General features: G+C 47.6%; 1 protein-coding gene across 1 annotated transcript in view; it reads right to left on the bottom strand.

Annotated features, from left to right (window-relative positions):
* Positions 1-22,210, bottom strand: part of nostrin (nitric oxide synthase trafficking) — a 58,154-nt gene that overhangs the window by 20,733 nt on the left and 15,211 nt on the right. Inside the window, exons 3-8 of the mRNA XM_055637688.1 lie at positions 13,885-13,968; positions 11,397-11,459; positions 7,237-7,318; positions 6,480-6,542; positions 4,210-4,308; positions 2,135-2,260 (exon numbers count right to left, since the gene is read on the bottom strand). Coding sequence (XP_055493663.1) covers positions 2,135-2,260; positions 4,210-4,308; positions 6,480-6,542; positions 7,237-7,318; positions 11,397-11,459; positions 13,885-13,968 — 517 coding nt within the window. The remainder of the gene's footprint in view (positions 1-2,134; positions 2,261-4,209; positions 4,309-6,479; positions 6,543-7,236; positions 7,319-11,396; positions 11,460-13,884; positions 13,969-22,210) is intronic.

Here is a 22,210-nt window from a genome sequence, read left to right as displayed (position 1 = left end):
TCAATTGGCTTCTGTAAATTGTCCCTAATGTGTAGTTAGAACTAGCGCAGGGGTGATGGTTGGTTGGCGCGGACTCGGTGGGCCAAAAGGTCCGTAACTCGACAATAAGTAAACTAAACATATAGGTCTGGCAGCATCTGCAATTGCATCACGTTTGGCATGCATAGATGATGTGGGCCGAAGGGCCAGTTTCTGTGCTGTACTGTTCAATGTTGTATCAGGATTGTACTGTGCTTGTAATTCCTGTTCAGCAGGAATGGAGAGACTACAGTATTAAATTACACTACTTGCTGTCAAATATTTCGGCTGGCAAGTAGCCTGTACGCACATATACACAAGTCCTGGTTGAGAGTTTGTTGCATCTGCTAGTGTTAGTGCCAGTCTGAAGAAGGGTCTCGACCCAAAACGTCACCCATTCCTTCTCCCCTGAGAGAGGCTGAGTTACTCCAGCAAATTGTGTCTACCTTTGGTATTAATGCCAAGGACACGATGCATAGTCATCGCTTCACGTGCTTACTGCAAGGTCCAAATGCTGAAGACCACAAGAAAGTCCTTCGCAAATACAGGTCTTCCACCGATTTTCCGGCACCCTTGGTTCCAGAGCCTTGCTGGATTATCCGTTTTACCGGACCGACAGAGGTCACGGCCTTGTGTGCCGGGGAAGTCGGCTATGGGAAGAGATCTGCCAGCTCTGGTCGGGACGGAGTTCCAGTGCCCCGTCTGCAAGGGGAAAATCGGCCGCAGAAGTCCCGATGAAGTAGAGATTGGCCACCTCTCCCAGCCTAGGCACCACATTTTTGGGTGGACTTCCAGAAGGGGCAGAAGGGGATTTCAAGTGCATTCTGTCCAGATTAAAGGAGGTGCCAGACTACCAGCTGCCAGATAATCGGGGGCGACCTGTATTCCATCATTCAATAAGATCTCAGCTACTTCCTGCTCTGAAGCCATAGTCCTCAATTCCCTTCAAATCCAAAAGCCTCTCAATGTCTGTGGTGATTGCCCTTGCACTGAGCCTCCACTATCCCCCCCCCCCCCCCCCCCCCCCCCCCCCCCCCCCAGGAGCAGAAGATCATTCTAAAACTTCAAGTGTCCAAGTCATAGTTGTTCATCATTTTAAACTTTAGAAATTCAAGTTTAAGATCAATTTAGCAACTAACTTGCTTGCTGGCCCAGTAATCGAAGAACACCGAGTCCTTCCAGCAAGTGTTTAGCTGAACAGGAGTGGGATGGGAGCAATTGCATTTTTTTTTGTCCTCAAAGCAAGAGGTGGGGGAAGGCAGTGCTTGGGGGATACTTCCCTGCACAGTTGGAATATGGGGGAACGGGTGAGTGGTGGAATATTGCATTGGGGGACAGGTTGTGTTGGGGGAAACGGTGACGGGTGGAATAATGCGTTGGGGAACAGGTGAGTGGTGGAATATTGCATTGGGGGATTGCATTGGGGGACGGGTTGCGTTGGGGTAATGTGTGAGGGGTGGAATATTGCGTTGGGGGAACGGGTGAGTGGTGGAATATTGCGTTGGGGGAAACGGGCCTCCCGTGGGGGCTATGGGTGAGTGGTGGAATATTGCGTTGGGGATGGGTTACGTTGGGAGACCAGGCCTCCCGTGGGACCGGGACCCAACGGGTCCCACTTGGTCCAGTATCCCTCTAAAGCTGTTCTATCCATGTACCTGCCCAAAGTGTTTTTTAAATGTTGTGATGGTACCTGCCTCAACTACTTCCTCATTCCATACACCCATCACCCTCTGTGTGAAAAGGTTGCCCCTCAAGTTCCCATTAAATCATTCCCCTCTCACACAAGGCCAATACACAAGGTTGACCCTTTGTGAAGACTTTTATTAATGCAAGAATATATTTCTGGTCATCTGCAATGGAATTGGACCATTCTCCCAACTCACCCAAGCCAACCAAGATGCCCCACCTGCTTGCGCCTGGTCCATATCCCTCTAAACCTTTCCTATCCATGTACCTGTCTAAGTGTCTTTTAAATGTTGTGATGGTAGCTGCCTCAGCGACCTCTTCTGGCAGCTCGTTCCATTCACCCACCACCCTCTGAGGAAAAAGCTGCCCTCAACTTGTATTATTGTTGCAAACGTTTCTACTGGATTTCTGAAGAGAAGGTTGGACTTGCCTGGTAAGACTGTTCAAAGATGGACTCCCATTTCAGCCGCACGTCCTCACCGGCTCGGTTCATCTCGTAGTACTGCTCGTCCACTTTCAGCAGCATCTCCGTCGACTTCTTCAGCTTTTTTTCCAGCTGTGGAATCAAAACATTCCCAGCAAAGAGTTAGTCACACCATTAGAAGCAGCGCTAGATAGAACAAAAATATATATATTTTGAAATTTAGCGATACTGCGCGGAAACAACCCATATGGCCCACCGCGCCTACCAACAATCTCCGCACACGAACACTATCCTGCACACACTAGGGACAAATTTACGAAGATAGACAAAAGTACTGGAGATACTCAGCGGGTGCAACAGCATCTTTGGAGCAAAGGAAATAGGCAACGTTTCGGGCTGAAACCCTTCTTCAGACTCCTTAGTCTGAACAAATGCATTTCGTTGTCTCTGTACTGTACACTGACAATGACAATTAAAATTGAATCTGAATCTGAATCTTAGTTTATGGCTGCTCCATAGATGCTGCCGCACCCGCTGAGTTTCTCCAGCACTTTTGTCCACCTTCGATTTTGCAGCATCTGCAGTTCCTTCTTAAACAGGGACAATTTTATGTTTATACACGTACGCCAAGCCAATTAACCTACAAACCTGCACGTCTTTGGAGTGTGGGAGGAAACCGAAGATTTTGAAGAAAATCCACGCAGGTCATGAGGAGAACATGCAAACTCCGTACAGACAGCACCCGTATTCAGGATCGAACCTGGTTCTGGCGCTGCAAGGCAGCAACTCTACCGCTGCGCCACCGTGCCGCCATTATCAGACAATAGTTCACAAGTATAATTATATGGCTTTAAAGTCCAATTAATAATCATAAAACAAAAAGTAATAAATTCTTCTCAAATTATGATGTTATTCCCTTAATCCTGTATCTGTGCAGTGTGGATGGCCTGATTGGAATCATGTATGGTATTTTCACTGACTGGATAGCACGCAACAAAAGCTTTTCACTGTACCTCGGTACACGTGGCAATAAACTCAACTGAAACTACACAAAACCAACACTCATCAGCCATCCACCTGCAGGCAATCAGGCTTCCCTGCTCCTTCCACCCAGATTCCTTTTTTTCCCCTCCATCTCCCCACATAGCCTTCCACTCATTTCCCTCCCGCTGGCTCAGCATTTCACCCCTCCTCGTCTCTCCTTATCTGGTACCCTTTAGCCTCCTTTTCACCTACAGCCATCGGGTCATGCAGAAGGAAATAGGCCCTTCGGCCCAACTTGCCCAAGCCAACCAACATGCCCCGTCTACACTAGTCCCACCTGCCCATGTTTGGTCCTCTAAACCAGTCCTATCCATATAACCATATAACAATTACAGCACGGAAACAGGCCATCTCGGCCCTACAAGTCCGTGCCGAACAAATTTTTTTCCCCCTTAGTCCCACCTGCCTGCACTCATACCATAACCCTCCATTCCCTTCTCATCCATATGCCTATCCAATTTATTTTTAAATGATACCAATGAACCTGCCTCCACCACTTCCACTGGAAGCTCATTCCACACCGCTACCACTCTCTGAGTAAAGAAGTTCCCCCTCATATTACCCCTAAACTTCTGTCCCTTAATTCTGAAGTCATGTCCTCTTGTTTGATTCTTCCCTATTCTCAAAGGGAAAAGCTTGTCCACATCAACTCTGTCTATCCCTCTCATCATTTTAAAGACCTCTATCAGGTCCCCCCTTAACCTTCTGCGCTCCAGAGAATAAAGACCTAACTTATTCAACCTATCTCTGTAACTTAGTTGTTGAAACCTGTCTAAATGCCTTTGTCACTTACTCCACCTATCTTCCAGTCACCTGTATCCACCTATCACTTGCCGGGCTTTGCCCCCCTCCCACCTCTCTTTTCCAGCTTTCTCCCCCCCACTCAATCAGTCTGAAGAAGGGTCTCGACCCGAAACCTCATCTGTCCATTCCCTCCACTGATGCTGCCCGACCCACCGAGTTCCTCCAGCAATGGAGGTCAAACAAAACAGACTGGACCGTGCTGGATTGAATGACTCTAATACAAGCACCAGAACCTTTCTTTTCTCTTTTTCAGACACTATTTGCTTATTGTTCTCCACGGCACGATGCACTGCTTCATGGCTCTTGGTCAGTCCCAACATCTTCTTCTTGCACTGAAATATTCCAACAAATCAGAGTCGGCATTAGAAAGTGGACGACACACTTTGTGAAAACATCTAATGAAGCTGGAATATATTGATGCAGTCTTTTACAGCACAGAGCCAGGCCTTTCTGCCCATCGCATCCATGCTGACCAAGATGCCCCATCCAAGCTGGTCCCTCCTGCATGTGTTTAGCCCACATCCCTCTCAACCTTTCCTATCCATGTCCCTCCCGAGGTCCCTCTTAAATCTCTCCCCTCTGCTCCTGCCTCTCAACCTGTGCCCTCTAGTTTTAGAATCCTCTACCCTGAGAAAAAGATTATCCATGCCCCTCGTGATCTTGTACACCTCAGTTCAAATGTCCTTTGAATGTTGTTCTCGTCCCTGCCTCAAATACCTCCACTGGCAGCTTGTTCTGTACACCCACCACCCTCTGGGTGGAGAAAGTTGCCCCTCAAGTTCCTATCTCACCTTAAACCCATGTCCCGTGGCTCTTGATTCCACTACGCTGGGTACAAGACTGCATTCACCCTATCTATTCCCCTTTTTCATTTTGTACAGCTCTTATAAGATCACCCCTCAGCCTCCCGCTTTATGACACAAGTTATCTTGTGTCATAGAGCAGCACAGTATGGAAACAGGCCCTTCAGCCCACCTTGGCCACTGGGATAGGAACATAGAAATTAGGTGCAGGAGTAGGCCATTCGGCCCTTCGAGCCTGCACCGCCATTCAATATGATCATGGCTGATCACCCAACTCAGTATCCTGTACCTGCCTTCTCTCCATACCCTCTGATCCCTTTAGCCACAAGGGCCACATCTAACTCCCTCTTAAATATAGCCAATGAACTGGCCTCAACTACCTTCTATGGCAGAGAATTCCAGAGATTCACCACTCTCTGTGTGAAAAAAGTTTTTCTCATCTCGGTCCTAAAGGATTTCCCCTTTATCCTTAAACTGTGACACCTTGTTCTGGACTTCCCCAACATCAGGAACAATCTTCCTGCATCTAGTCTGTCCAACCCCTTAAGAACTTTGTATGTTTCTATCAGATCCCCCCTCAATCCTCTAAATTCTAGTGAGTACAAGCCGAGTCTATCCAGTCTTTCTTCATATGAAAGTCCTGACATCCCAGGAATCAGTCTGGTGAGCCTTCTCTGTACTCCCTGGATGGCAAGAATGTCTTTCCTCAGATTTGGAGACCAAAACTGTACGCAATACTCCAGGTGCGGTCTCACCAAGACCCTGTACAACTGCAGTAGAACCTCCCTGCTCCTATACTCAAATCCTTTTGGTATGAATGCTAACATACCATTCGCTTTCTTCACTGCCTGCTGCACCTGCATGCCTACTTTCAATGACTGGTGTACCATGACAGCCATGTCTCGTCGCATCTCCCCTTTTCCTAATCGGCCACCATTTAGATACCAGTCTACTCTCCTGTTTTTGCCACCAAAGTGGATAACCTCACATTTATCCACATTATACTGCATTATAGTCCCATTTGCCTGCATTTGGCCCATATCTCTCCAAAGCCTTCCTATCCATATATCTGTCCAAATGTCTTTTAAAAGTCATAATCCTATCCAATTCTACAGCTTCCTACGGCAGTTCGTTCCACATACGGACGACCCTCTGAGTGAAAAGGTTCTCCTGAGGTCTCTTAAATCTCTCCGCTCTCATTAAGCCTGTGCCCTCTAGTGTTGGAATTCTCTACCCTGGGAAAAAGACTGTGAGCGTTCATTGTATCCGTGCCCCTCATGATGTTGCACACCTCAATAAGGTCACCCCTCGGCCTCCTACACTCCAATGAAAAAAGTTCCTGCAGATCCAATCTCCGCCGACCTCACATTTTGTGCCTCTTCTCTCCTTATCTCACACCCTTTCGTCTTCAACTCATCTCTGGCCTTCGTCCACCCATCTGCCCATCCGATCCCCTGGACCTGTACCCACCTATCACTCACCAGGCTTTGTCCCACACCCACCTCTCTTCCAACTCCCCCCCCCACCCCCACCCAACTACAATCTGTCTGAAGAAGTGTCCCGACACGAAACGTCGCCTGGCCGTGTTCTCCAGAGATGCCGCCTGACTTGCCGAGTCAGTCCAGCGCTCTGTCTCTCTCTCTGTCAGCTAGCCTCTGCAGTTGCATGTGCGGGGACTATTAAAAAATGTTATGTCGTACCCGGATCTGCTGATTCCAGTTGTCCACAACAAGCTTGGAAGATTTCTCCACAGCACCGTCCATCTGATGGGGGGGGGGGGGGGGGGGGGGGGGGGGGGCAGGGGAGGGGGGAGGGGTTGGAAATTCAGGATTGGAAAGTACGTGAAAGATTAATGCAAACAGCAATCCAGGACCTATACCCATCTCGCTGTCGCAAGAGAGCAAGCAATATCATCAAAGACACCACCCACCCAGCACACAAACTGTCCACCCTCCTACCTTCCGGTAAGCGCTACCGCAGCATGCGGAGCAAAACCACCAGATTCAAAAACAGCTTTTACCCTCAGGCCATCAGACTACTCAACACACTTAAGAAAATTCCATGAACAGTACCCAAACAAAGACAAACAAACTGTGAAAATAACTTTGGCTCAATGTCTCCAGTACGAAATTTGCACTTTTTCTATATTGCACCTTTCATTGTTGCACCCTGTTTAAAATACCTCAACGTTTTTGCTACATTTTGGCACGCTGTGAATATTTTAATATTTTAAATAATGTAATGTCTATTGTCTATTTTTATTGGTATGTTGTCTGTCTGTGTTTTTAATATTACTTGCACATTTGGAGTATGGGGAAACGTAATTTCAATCCTCTGTGTAACTACTGTTGCATAATTGAATTGACAATAAAGTTTACTTTGAACTTTGAACTTAGAAATAAGTCGTCTCAAAACAAGGTGATACAGATTTAATTTGCAGGAAAGGGCAATACATACTGACTTTCTCCTTTTTGTATGTTCTTCCAGCATCTTACAGATGGGTTTCACAGCTTCCTGTTGAATAGCGCCGCCTAACTCCCTGTTCAAAACAACAAGAACTTGTTAGCGAAAATAATCTATAGAACCCGAGAGGCAACCTTTTCCACTGAGAGGGTGGTGGTGGTGGATGAGTGGAATGAGCTGCCAGAGAGGTAGTTGAGGCAGGTGCTAACGCAACGTTTAAAAGGCATACAGGAGGAACTGCAGACGTTGGAATCTTGTGTAGGACACAAAGTGCTGGAGTAACTCAGCAGGTCAGGTGCTATCACTGCAGTCCATGGACAGGTGACGTCCAGATTGAATAAGGGTCCCAAGCTGAAAAGTCGCCTATCCACATCCTCCAGAGATGCTGCCTAACCTGCCGAGTTCACTCCAGCACTTTGTGTTCAACATTATAAAGACACTTGGACAGGTACAACGATAGGACTGATTTAGAGGGATATTGACCAAATGCGGGCAGCTGGAACTAGCAATAGATGCGCATCTTGGTCAGCATGGGCGAGTTGGACTGAAGGGACTGTTTCTGCGTTGTATGACTCTAGGACTAGCAGCGAAAAGGAGACAAAAGGGCGTCAGATAAGGAGAGAAGAGGCGGAGTGAAATGTTAAGCCAGAGGGAGGGTGTTGTCGGAAATATAGGAAATGATAAGTAAGATCAGTAGGTTATAGTCTGTTCAACCTTACAGCTCACAAACTGGGGAATAAGATGGGAGAAATAGCCAGCATGGGTAGTCAGAGGTAATTAGATGTGTCAATGTCTTTAGCTCTCGGCAAAGCTAGCTTAGATAGAATAACTCGAAGGGCCAAATGGCCTACTCCTGCACCTATTGTCTATTGGAGGTGGTAAACCAGGCTGAGAGTAATATAATACCCAGGAAATGGATCTTTTGCCCATTTGTCAGATATGGGAGAGGGGTGTCCAAAATAACAAGAAACGTTATAAAAAGGTTAAAACAACGATGAAAGATTGTGGAGACATTGATTAATGATGACATTTCAGATCCACAAATAACCATTGTGTCGTGAGAATATAAAAATGCTGCAGGTACTTTGTATCTATGAAACACTTTGGGTTCTCTTAGAGTGTTTCCTGGTGTGCACTGATAAGACCTTCAATAAACCGACTTGTTAGATAGACTCACCACTGATCTATGCCTGGTCGAACATTTGAAACATAGATGATGGACATGAGCTGTTTTATTTTGTGTCTGTGCCTATCTAAGTAAAGGGAAATACAGTGTATGGATGTAGCACAACATTCCCTCATACAGAGGGATATTGAAAAAGGGGGTAAACAGGGAATATGGGTGGAAGGAGCAGATAGATGCGTGATTGAAAGTTGGTCATCGGAGGCATCTTGGGCGGCTCGGACAAGTTGGGCCTGTTTCCGTGCTGTATGACTATGACAATGGAACGTTCGGCCTTACATGGCAAGAATTTCATGCAATCTCAAAAATAGTCACATTTGACATTGCCGGCTTCTGATCATTCAGACAAACTTTGTCACATCTCCAAAACTCCCCATTCCCAGAATTGAATCTATATTTAGTCGCAAGGCTGCCACAGACACACACACACACACACACATCACTCACTCACACTCTGCAGTGAAGGATGGCAGGCAAAACAAGAGGCGGATCAATGAGAGAATCGCTCGTACAGCAGGCAATGAAGGGCTGGAAGCTGCATGGATTATGATCATAGAGTTATAGAGTGTGGAGACATGCCCATTGGCCCAACTTGCCCACACCGGCCAACATGTCCCATCTACACTGGCCCCACCTTTCTGCATTTGGTCTGGTGGCCGATTAGGAAAAAAGGGAGATGCAGCGAGACCTGGGTGTCATGGTACACCAGTCATTGAAAGTAGGCATGCAGGTGCAGCAGGCAGTGAAGAAAGCGAATGGTATGTTAGCTTTCATAGCAAAAGGATTTTAGTATAGGAGCAGCAGGGAGAGTTGTACAGGGTCTTGGTGAGACCACACCTGGAGTATTGCGTACAGTTTTGGTCTCCAAATCTGAGGAAGGACATTATTGCCATAGAGGGAGTGCAGAGAAGGCTCACCAGACTGATTCCTGGGATGTCAGGACTGTCTTATGAAGAAAGACTGGATAGACTTGGTTTATACTCTCTAGAATTTAGGAGATTGAGAGGGGATCTTATAGAAACTTACAAAATTCATAAGGGGTTGGACAGGCTAGATGCAGGAAGATTGTTCCCGATGTTGGGGAAGTCCAGGACAAGGGGTCACAGCTTAAGGATAAGGGGGAAATCCTTTAAAACCGAGATGAGAAAAGCTTTTTTTCACACAGAGAGTGGTGAATCTCTGGAACTCTCTGCCACAGAGGGTAGTTGAGGCCAGTTCATTGGCTATATTTAAGAGGGAGTTAGATGTGGCCCTTGTGGCTAAGGGGATCAGAGGGTATGGGAGAGAAGGCAGGTACGGGATACTGAGTTGGATGATCAGCCATGATCATATTGAATGGTGGTGCAGGCTCGAAGGGCCGAATGGCCTACTCCTGCACCTAATTTCTATGTTTCTACCCCTCTAAACCCATCCTATACATGTACCTGTCTGAATGTTTCATAAATGATGCATAGTACCTGCCTCGACTACCTCCTCTGGCAGCTCGTTCCGTATACCCACCACACTTTGCGTGAGAAAGTTACCCCTCAGACTCCTGTTAAATCCCCCCCCCCCTTCCCAACTTAAACCTATGTTCTCCTGTTCTCAATTCTCATACTTTCAGAAAAATACTCTGCGTCTACCCGATCTATTCCTCTCATCATTTCATACACCTCTATAAGATCACCCCTTATCCTCCTGCGCTCCAAGGAATAGAGACCCAGCCTGCTCAACCTCTCCCTATAGCTCAGGCCCTCGAGACCTGGCAACATCCTTGTAAATCTTCCCTGCACCCTTTCCAGCTCAACAGCATCTTTCCTATAACATGGTGCCCAGAACACGTTATGATGTGTGGGGTTTGGAGGTCGATTGGCTACTGTGAATTGTTCCTAGTGCGTGGGATAGAACTAGTGAACGGGTGATCGCTAGTCGGTATAGACTCTGTGCGCCAAAGGGCCTGTTTCAGCGCTGTATCTCTAAAGTCTAAAGCAAAATAATCTACTACAGCCACTGCAGAATGAAAGCACAGAAGATGGTTTCTACATACCGCTCGAGACATCACACTCAGATTGATAGAATAAGTGATACATCAAAGCATAGACAAAATATCCAATGCAAAATAGCTGGAGGAACTCAGTGGGTTGGGCAGCGTCTCTGGAGAGAAGGAATCGGTGATGTTTTGGGTCGAGACCCTTCTTCAGGGGAAAGGGAAATTAGAGATATAGACGGTGATGTGGATAGATATAGGACAAATGAATGGAAGATATGAAACTGTATAAATGTCAGCTCAAAGCTTTCAAAATTACTCCAAAACTACAAGAAATGGAGTACAGGAATCAGGAAGGCGGGTTAAGGGCCTGTGCCACTTTCACGACCTCTGCCGACTTGGCCCTCGACTCATGCTCACAGCATGGTCGTCACGAGGTCGTAGGCAGGTCGTGATACTAGTCGTAGATACTCGTGGCATCAAGTAGGTTGGGGCGTTTTTCTAGCCTGATGAAAAATGTTCACGAGTAAAAAAAGGTCGTGAATTAGGCCGTGAAAGTGGGACTGGCCCTTTACAGCTGTATAAAACTGTGGCTAGGTCACAAGTGGGGTTTTGTGTGTAGTTCTGGTCATCCCATTACATGGAGGCTTTGGAGAGGGTGCAGTAGAGGTTCACCAGCATGCTGCCTGCAGTAGAGGTTATAAACTGCAGCGAGAGGTTAGACAAACGTGGATTGTTTTCTCTGCAACAGAGGCTGAAGGGGCACCTGATAGCAATGTAGAAAATCATGAGAGGCATAGGCAGCATAGAGTGTTTAACCCAGGATTAGCGGGAATACCTTTAATAATGTAAGTAAAGATTAAAAGAGACACACACACACACGTCCATGGAGCGCCATGTCAGAGGCAGCGGCTCGAAGGGCTGAATGGCCTACTCCTACTCCTGTTTTCCAAGACCCTCACCCCAATTGCCCACCAGACCACCGACAGCCAGCATTAAACTCACGTGTGTAAGTCCGCAGTGAAGGTCATCTCTTGAGCAATACACTTCCAGCTTTCAAATATGGAGCTGCAAAGGGACAAGCGAAACATCAAGAAAAAAACACCCAGAATAATTATGGAGAGAGAGAGAGAGAACAAGTGCTGGAGTAACCCAGCGGGTCAGGCAGCATCTCTGATGAAATGGTTTCCACCACCAGCAGTTCTTCCCTACCACCTATTCCTACTCGCCAGAGATGCAGCCTGACCCGCTGAGTTACTCCAGCTTTTCACGTCCATCTTCGGTTTAAACCAGCATCTGCAGTTCCTCCCTACACATTAGCATGGAGACGCAAGGAACTGCAGATGCTTGAAGCTTGAGCAAAACACAAAGTGCTGGAGGAACTCAACGGGTCAGGCAGCATCTGTGGAGGGAATGGGCAGACGACGTTTCAGGTCGGAGCCCTTCTCCAGATTCAGGATGATTCGGGATGGGACACTTCTTCAGAGCTCAGACTGCCATCTGAAGAAGGGTCCCGACCCGAAACATCAGCTGTCCATTTTCTCCACAGATGCTGCCCGACCCGCTGAGTTTCTCCAGTGTTTTGTCCATAACAATCACAATGTGCTTGCACTTGAAAACAAATATTTACAACAATCCAGAAACATTCCAGTGAAATACTTAGTTGTGGACTGACATTTAAAAAAAATACACAACAGGACTGAGGGGTGATCTTATAGAGGTGTATAAAATCATACAGGTTAGATGTGGTAAATTGCAGAGTCTTTTACCCAGAGCAGGGGAATCAGGAACCAGAGAACATAGGTAGGTTCAAGGTTCAAGGTGAGGGGGGAAAGATTTAATAGGAACCCGAGGGTAACTTTTTCCACACAGAGAGTGCAGGTTACTGCACTCTATGTCTCGGCCAGCTCCGCAAAGTCACCAGAGTCCCCGGCTGGCAATAGGAACCGAGGGTAACGTTTCCACACAGAGAGCAGTGCCGATTGAACGAACTGCCAGAGGAGGTCATTGAGGCAGGGACTATAACAACATTTAAAAGACATTTCAACTGGTACATGGATAGGAAAGATTTAGAGGGATATGGGCCAAATGCCGATGCAAATGGGACGAGTGTGGATGGGACATATTGGTCGGCATGGGCAAGTTGGGCCGAATGGCCAGTTTCCATTCTGTACGACTATGACTAACATTTGACTAAAGCGCTGGCACAGAATATTTCCACATAAATTGCAAGAGCTGTGTATTAGATTATTTTGACGGAAAGGAATTTGTTTCCATGGAGACATGTAACGCTGCCAGGTTTTCTCTGCAGGTTTTGTCCCCTTCCTCGGGCCTTCAGATTACATAAATTCCCAGCTGAGATAGGATATCTGGGATGCCAGCTGATATCTGGCCTGTGTTTTGTGCAGGAAGATTAAATCCGAGCACTGGTGGATGATAGACTTGTTGCCAACTCCAGCCCACGCAACACTGCACGTCCCCTCCCTGCTCCCAGGGAACTCGTCTACAGATCTCCAGGCCTCCACTCAATCAGCAGATCATAAACAAATGATAAAGCCCCTTGACCAGAATCTAATGTCAGGTTTGAACCCTTTATTGAAGAATTCTTGTTTGTTTTTAAGTTGAGAGATACAGCGCAGAACCAGGCCCTTCGGCCCAGCCAGTCTGCACCGCCCAGCGATCCCCGCACATTAACACTACCCAAGCCAATGAACCTACAAACCTGTACGTCTTTGGACGATGAAGACATTCATATAGATGAATACAGGGCCTGTGGTGTGGGAACAAAGAGGCACAAGGAACTGCAGCCTCATGCAAAACACAAAGTGCCGGAGGAACTCAGTGGGTCACGCTCCATCTGCGGAGACAACGTTTCGGGTTGACACCCTGACAGATTTTTTTTTAAAAACTCGTAAACGTGAAAGAACTGGATACTATTCTGATTAGAGGAAGGTTAAAAATGAAGCTCCTTAGATTAATTTTTCCTGGCGTATAATCTTGGATCACAATCAGAAGCGGGGGGGGGGCGAGAGACAAAGTGCTGGAGGGCGGCACAGTGGTCGAGTTGCTGACGTACAGCGCCAGAGACCAGGGTTCGATCCTGACCCAGGATGCTGCCTGTACAAAGTTTTTTTCTATCTCCCAGACACCTGCGTGGGTTTTCTCCGGGCGCTCCGGTTTCCTCCCACACTCCAAAGACGTGCAGGTTTCTAGGCTAATTGTTGGTAATTGTAAAATCGTCCCTAGTGCACGATAGTGCTAGTGTACGGTGGTGATCGCTGGTCGGCATGGTCTCAGTGAGCTGGAGGGCCCGTTTCCGCGATCTATCTCTACACTAAACTAAACTCAGCGCATGGGCCAGGCAGCAACTGTGGAGGGTATAGACAGATGATTTTGAGGATCAGGACCATTCTTCACAACGATCAGTCCTGCTGCTGCTTCCTAATTTCATAAGATTATAAACCAAGAAATATATTTAAAAGACAGTGCTTACTTTTTGATCATGTCCTTGGATGCTTTGGTGACCTTGTTTGCCAGCCGGTGCAGTCCTTTCGCATACATTTTCTCCAGGTCAACCCTAGAAACATCACAAACCAGAAGGAGATTTTAGTGCATCTCGAATCAACGATTAATATACTCGTGCTGATCAACCAGCCCATTTCCTTCGAAGACCAGCACGTATGCATTGATGCAGAGGAAGGAACTGCAGATGCTGGTCTACGCCGAAGATAGACACAAAATGCTGGAGTCACTCAGCGGGACAGGCAGCATCTCTGGAAAGAAGGAATGGTTGACGTTTTGGGTGGAGACCCTTCTACAGATCCGAAGCGTCACCCACTCCTTCTCCCCAGAGATGCTGCCTGTCCCGCTGAGTTACTCCAGCTTTGATGCTCATTGTCCCATTTTTCAATGCTACACATTTGTCTGTTGTTGGTGTGAAGCGACCACTTGTGGGAAGAGAGGTTATGTGTCGCTGTTGGTTGTCGCCTGTACGTCTATCGGGACCTTCCATTCAAATCCAAATCCACCCACTTACAAACGGATAGAGAAATGTCCCTGCTCCGTTCATTAAACACAGCGGACATACCAGGGTGGGAAGTGGAAAAATCATCTCGGCAGAGGGAGGACCTGGAAGGAGAACACAGACACAGACAGAGTGCTGGAGTAACGCAGCGAGTCAGGCAGCATCTGTGGAGAACATGGATAGGTGACGTTTCACAGAGTGCTGGAGTAACTCAGCGGGTCAGGCAGCATCTGTGGAGAACATGGATAGGTGACGTTTCACACAGTGCTGGAGTAACTCAGCAGGTCAGGCAGCATCTGTGGAGAACATGGATCGGTGATGTTGGGTCGGGATCCTTCTTCAGATCCGTAGAGGAGGTGGAGGCAGTTGGCGACGGCAGCAGACGCTAGAACAAAGGGCCTGTAAGAAGAACCGGGGGGGAGGGGGGGATTTACCTTCCGTGCCCTCTAGGCCATCTGTGGGAGGCAGGAAGGCTGAAGGTGGTCGGGCGAGGAGAGGGACGATGACTCGCAGGATGATACGCACAAAGGTGACGGCTGCAATGGGCCTTTCTGGCCAGCTGTAGCTGGGACTGTGGATTAGCGCCAAAACCTGGCGACTCTTGTATATGGACTCAGTGGGCCGTTTCCATGCATTCTGTACTTAACCTAGGATTGTATTTATGTATGGTAATAATCTTACTGAAACATATGCACAAAAAGAATCTCACTGTACACATGATAGTAAAGAACCATTCACATGCTGCCTGATCTGTTGAGTAAAGGGCCAGTCCCACCAGGCCGTCATTTGCGCGACCTGCAAAAATGTGGTAGGCACGTTGGGACGCACGGGTAGCGTGTGGGTAGCGTGGGACGGGTGCATGGAGAGGGGTGGAGTGTGGAGTTGTGCGCGGCATCGCGAAATCCTCGCGCGCCATCTGCGTTATGCATCGCTGACACATTGGGTACGCACGGTGACGCATTGGCCTCGCACGCTGACGTCCCGATGTCTCACGTGTATCGCAAGGTGAAGTATGGTGCCACCGTGCGTAACCATGCATCGCCACGCGCCACAGGGTATTCTAGTGACGTCAAGCGCACCAGACGGGAAGATGACACGTGATTTGTGCGCGACGTCGCGCGTAACAACGTGTCGACCTATTTTACATATGACGCGTAAATGAGGCGTAAATTACAGCCAAGTGGGACAGGCCCTTTACTCCAGCACTTTGTGACCAATGGTACATTCCCTTCCCCACCCTCGATTGCCAAACGCACAATCCTACACAATCAGGACAATTTACACTACAGAAGCCAATTAACCTACAAACCCACACGTCTTTGGAATGTGGGAGGAAACCGGAGCACCCGGAGAAAACCCACGCAGTCACGGGGAGAACGTACTAACTCCACACAGACAAGCACCCGTAGTCAGGATCGAACCCGGGTCTCTGGCCCTGTCAGGCAGCAGCTCGAACTCTGCACCACCATGTGCCATGAGAGGTGACAGGTCCAGACCAGAAATGTTGCCTGTTCATTGCCTCCACAGATGCTGCTTGACCTGCTGAGTTCCTCCAGCACTTTGTTTGCTGTTCCACACACTGGCATCTGCAGTCTCTTGTGCCTCCAATAGAAACAGTGTGCTGTCCTCCTCTCAGTGAGTTGTGTGGCCAATGCACTTGGCACACTTTCCAAAGCCTTATTCATGGGTTGGAATTTCTATCCATTAATCCGTCACCCTCTCAGAGATGGGCCTTTCTTGTTGGTGTGGAACTGCTAATAGTAGACAACAGGTGCAGGAGGAGGCCATTCGGTCCTTTGAGCCAGCACCGCCATTCACTGTGATCATGGCTGATCATCCTCAATCAGTACCCCCCGTTCCTGCCTTCTCCCCATATCCCCTGACTCCACTATCTTTAAGAGCTCTATCTAACTCTCTCTTCAAAGCATCCAGAGAACCTGCCTCCACCACCCTCCGAGGCAGAGAATTTCACAGATTCACAACTCCCTGTGTGAAAAAGTGTTTCCTCGTCTCCATTCTAAATGACTCCGTTCTTAAACTGTGGCCCCTGGTTCTGGTCTCCCCCAACATCGGGAACATGTTTCCTGCCTCGAGCATGTCCAAACCCTTATATGTTTCAATGACATCACCTCTCATCCTTCTAAACTCCAGAGTGTACAAGCCCAGCCGCTCCATTCTCTCAGCATATGACAGTCCCGCCATCCCAGGAATTAACCTTGTAAACCTACGCTGCACCCCCTCAATAGCAAGAATGTCCATCAAATTAGGGGAACAAAACTGCACACAATACTCCAGGTGTGGTCTCACTAGGGCCCTGTACAACTGCAGAGGGACCTATTTGCTCACACTGGAACTGCAGAGACAACCACATACCCACCCGTGAGAGTGCGTTGAGGTTCAGGACTACTTCAGGTTCACATGCACTGAGGTAGAGTTAAAAGCTTCATTTTGCATGCTATCCAAACATATATAAATACAGTCAAGCCAAACAGAAGTGTGATAGGTAGAGCAAACTGGACGATATCGAGTGCAGAATATACTCAGCATTCTTGGTTCTTGGTTTCTTGGTCCTCCAAAATATTCCAACTGGAATTTAAACTGGAGGTGGTGAAGGGAGGGATTAAGCCAGAAAGGGTTATTGGGAAGAAAGTGCTACTTTAAATTTAGTTGCATCTGGTTGGGTAACTATAGTTGGGTGGCGATTATTCCATGCTTTAATTGTGCGGGGGAAGAACGAATTGCTGTACACATCTGTCTTTGTAACTGGGATCACAAATTGGATCGAATGCCCTTGTCTGCTCCTAATTGGTTTGGGGTTGGTGTAGGTCTTGTGATCTATGTCTAGCTGACCATTTTGTAAAAACAGGTCAAACGGTGAGCTTCACGTCTGTCTTGGCGAGGGTTCCACCCTAGAGAATTCAGAAGTTTGGTGACACTCGCTTCTCTCTCATAGGTGTTAGTAACAAATCGAGCTGCCTGTCTTTGGACACGTTCGATGGATGAAATGTTTTTATTTGTGTATGGGTCCCATGCTGCAACTGCGTAGTCCAAATGAGGTCTAAAGAGGGTGAAGTATAGCTTCTCCATGACAGAAGCTGAACAATGATGAAAGTTGCACCTCAGAAGGTTTAGAACACCTGTTGCTTTCACTGTTGCACGATGAGTCTGACCATTCCAACGCAGAGCATTGCAGCTCATCAGTCTCAGAGACAAAGTTCAATGCCCGCAATGGGGTGGAGGTGACTCAGACAGTACCCTAGCGCTTATGGAAGGACCATTCGAAGACTCGTTAACAGAGGGGAAGAATCTGTTCCTAAAGGGCCCGTCCCATTTTCACGACCTAATTCACAACCTTTTTTCCTCGTGGACATTTTTCATCAGGCTAGAAAAACGCCCCGACCTACTTGATGCCACGAGCACCTACGACCTCGTGACGACCATGCTGCGAGTACGAGTCAAGGGCAAACTCGGCTGAGGTCGTGAATTAGGTCGTGAAAGCACACTTTCACACTTCTGTACCTTCTGTCGGAGGGGAGCGGTGAGAAGAAGGAATGGCCGGCGTGGGACGTCTTTGACAAGTCTTTATGTGAAGTAGGGCAGTCACGGTGGCGCAGCGGTAGAGTTGCCGCCCTTACAGCAAATGCAGCGCTGGAGACCCAGGTTCGATCCTGATTCCGGGCGCTGTCTGTACGGAGTTTGTATGTTCTCCCCGTGATCTACATGTGTTTTCTCAGAGATCTTCGGTTTCCTCCCACACTCCAAAGACGTACAGGTTTGTAGGTTAATTGGATTGGTAAATGCAAAAAATGTCCCTAGTGGGTATAGGATAATGTTACTGTGCGGGGATCGCTGGTCGGCACGGACGCGGTGGGCCAAAGGGCCTGTTACCACGCTGTATCTCTAAACTAAAAAAAAACAACAAAAAAAGGGTCTCAACCTAAAATGTCACCTATTCCATTTCTCGAGAGAAGCTGTCTGACCCACTGAGTTACTCCAGCTTTTTGTGTCTTAAGTCTTTGGTTATGTTGGGTGCTGGGTGGACATCCACTCTTTGGAAGCAGAGGCTTGTACATCCAAACCCATGCGTCAAGTATTGTCATCTCTCAACCTCAGTTCAGAGTCATCCTTTCATTCACCGCATGTCCCACCCTGATGTTCCTGGTTCCTGTTCTTTGGGGGATACTTGTGAACGGTGGAAGGAGAGAGTCATAGAGTGATACAGCATGGAAACAGGCCCTTCGGCCCAACTTTCCCACACCGGCCAACAGGTCCCAGCTACACTTAGTTCCACCTATCCACTTTTGGTCCATATCCCTAACTGTTTCTTAAACGTTGGGATAGTCCCAGCCCCAATTACCTCTCTGGCAGCTCGTTCCATACACCCACTTCCCTTTGTGTGAAAAAGTCACCCCTCGGAATCCTATTTTTAAATCATTGAATGGCCTCGCCCCGCCTTACCTCTCTGAGCTGCTCCACCTATATGCTTCTACCCGGTGCCTCAGGTCAGCGGATCAGCTGCTCCTTGAGGTACCAAGGTCTAAGCGGAAGCTCAGAGGGGATAGAGCCTTTTCTGTTGCTGCCCCGGCACTCTGGAACACCTTGCCGCTGCAGATCAGACAGGCCCCTTCACTGTCCATCTTTAAATCCTCCCTAAAAACTCACTTTTATTCACTGGCTTTCGACACTGGCTGAGACATTGTTCCTGTTTTAGTGCTTTTAATGTCTTTTAATTTTTACTGTTTTATAGTCCTGTCGTCTTAATGGTTTTAGTAGTTTGTAATAACTTTTCGTTGACTTCCCATGTACAGCACTTTGTGGTAACTGATGTTGTCTAAAAGCGCTTTATAAATAAAGTTATTATTATTATTATTATTATTCAATCTTTTCCCCTTCACCTTGAACTTATGTCCTTGATTCCCCCACTCTGGGCAAGAGACTCTGCGCATCTATTCCTCTCATGATGTTACACACAGAGAGGCTTTAGGCTGATGGAGAGTATCAAATGAATGCAGATGACTGCAAGTCCGATGCCTTTTGCTCATGGGAACTTGGCAAGAAACAAAATAACTGCATGACTGGGAGATGACTCACGGCAGGGACTTGGGCAATATTCAAAAATATTCCAGAGTGTAGACTTGGTGATTACACAACCTCTCACAGTGAATGATAGGTCTCTGGGTAGTGTTGTGGAACAGAGGGATCTAGGAGTGCAGGTACATAGTTCCTTGAAAGTGGCGTCACAGGTAGGTACGGTGGTCATAGGGGGATGCATCGCAGCCTGGTTTGGGAACAGCTTCATCCAGGACCGCAAGAAATTGTAGCAAATTGTGGACGCAGCCCAGACCATCACACAAACCAACCTCCCTTCTACTGACTCCATTTATACCTCACGCTGCCTCGGCAAGGCCAGCAGCATAATCAAGGACGAGTCACACCCTGGCCACTGCCTCTTCTCCCCTCTCCCATTGGGCAAAAGATACAGAAGTGTGAAAACGCACACCTCCAGATTCAGGGACAGTTTCTTCCCAGCTGTTGTCAGGCAACTGAACCATCCTACCACAACCAGAGAGCAATGCTGAACTACTATCTACCTCATTGGTGACCCTCGGATTATCTTTGATTGGACTTTGCTGGCTTTACCTTGCACTAAACATTATACCTTTATCATGCAACTATACACCATAAATGGTTTGATTGTAATCATGTGTAGTCTTTCCACTGACTGGTGAGCACGCAACAAGAAGCTTTTCACTGTACCTCGGTACACGTGACAATAAACTAAACTGAAATGAACTGATATCTCTGGATTGCTTCCAGTACCTCATGCCAGTGAAGGCAGGAGCATGGAGATAGTGGATCTGAATGTGTGGCTGGTGCAGGGAGCAAGGATTTAGATTTATAGACCACTGGGATCTCTTTTGGGGTAGGGGTGACCTGTACAATAGGGACAGGTTACAGGTTAACTGTAGGGGGACCGACGTTCTAGCAGGCAGGTTTGCAAGTGCTACACGTGGTGGGTTTAAACTAAATATTGGGGGGGGCGGGGGGGAGAGGGATTGACAAATTGGGAGTATAAAGATGGAGTTAACGGCAAAGTGAATACAGGAAAAATTACAAAAGACCCCCAAATAAATGGGAAGAAAAGTTCAAGAAGGGATAAGAGAGTAAGGGCAGGGCCAATTGTGAGTGGTGTGAGAGGGGAGGTGAATATCGAGATCAAAGTGCTGTATATGAATGCGCGAAGTATAAGAAATAAAGTGGATGAGCTTGAGGCTCAATTAGAAATTGGCATGTATGATGTTGTGGGAATTACTGAGACATGGCTGCAAGAGGGCCAGGGCTGGGAACTGAATATTCAACGGTTTGCGTCCTATCGAAAAGACAGACAGGTGGGCAGAGGGGGTGGGGCTGGCCTGTTGGCGAGGAATGAAATTCAGTCCCTTACAAGGGGTGACATAGAATCAGGAGATGTAGAAACAGTATGGATAGAACTGAGGAATTGTAAGGGTAAAAATACCCTAATCGGAGTTATCTACAGGCCCACAAACAGTAGCCTGGATATAGGATGCAAGTTGAATCAAGAGTTAAAATTAACATGTCGTAAAGGTGGTTATGCACCGACATCATGGAGCTGCGGTTTGCGGAGCTCCCAACGCGGGCGGCGCTGTTCAACACAACGCGGGGTCCTGCAACTCCGCCCGGCTCGGCCTGCGGACTCGGGAGCTGCGGACTCAGGAGCTGCGGAGTCGGGAGCTGCGGACTCCGGCTGCGGGAGGCGGCTGATCAGGAGGTCCGGGCCGCTGAGGAGGAGGATGTTCACCGTCGGGGATCGGCGTCGGCGTTCCACCAGCCCGGCGTGAGGGCCTGAACATCGGGCCACCTGGGGCGGCGACTGCGGGTGCTCGGAAGGCTCAGACCACGGATGAACATATGGGAAGATCGGAGCGGAGGCTGGCTGGACTATGGTGCCTTCCTCACCTTGGTGCCACTGTGTTGTGTTGTGTCGTGGACTTTCTGTGTTTGTGCTTTTGTTTTATTAATTCAATTCAATTTTATTTTTAATATGTTTTATTATTTATTATTTATTTATTTTTATGATACTGCCTGTAAGGAAAATTCATTTTGTTGTCTCTAATTGAGACAATGATAATAAATTTGAATACAATACAAAGTTATGGGAGATTTCAACATGCAGGTAGACTGGGAAAATCAGGTTGGTACTGGACCCCAAGAAAGGGAGTTTGTGGAGTGCCTCCGTGATGGATTCTTAGAGCAGCTTGTACTGGAGCCACAGGGAGAAGGCAATTCTGGATTTAGTGGTGTGTAATGAACCTGATTTGATAAGGGAACTCGAGGTATAGGAGCCATTAGGAGGTAGTGACCATAATATGATAGGTTTTATTCTACAATTTGAGAGGGAGATTGGAAAATCGGAGGTGTCAGTGTTACAGTTGAACAAAGGGGACTATGGAGGCATGACGGTGGAGCTGGCCAAAGTTGTCTGGAAAGATACCCGAGCAGGGATGACAGTGGAACAACAATGGCAGGTATTTCTGGGAATAATACAGAAGGTGCAGGATCAGTTCATTCCAAAGAGGAAGAAAGATGCCAAGGGGACTAAGGGGCGATCGTGGCTGACAAGGGAAGTCAGGGACAGTACAAAAATAAACGAGAAATATAACATAGCAAAGATGAGCAGGAAGCAAGAGGATTGGGTAATGTTTAAAGAGCAACAGAAGATAACTAAAAAGGCAATCGGGTTGAGAAAGGATGAGGTACGAAGGTAAACTAGCTA

Source organism: Leucoraja erinacea, chromosome 7 (assembly GCF_028641065.1).
Source record: "Leucoraja erinacea ecotype New England chromosome 7, Leri_hhj_1, whole genome shotgun sequence".
NCBI classification, from domain to species: Eukaryota; Metazoa; Chordata; class Chondrichthyes; order Rajiformes; family Rajidae; genus Leucoraja; species Leucoraja erinaceus.
The sequence above is the reverse complement of the archived record's forward strand: the minus strand, read 5'-3'. Positions and strand labels throughout refer to the sequence as shown.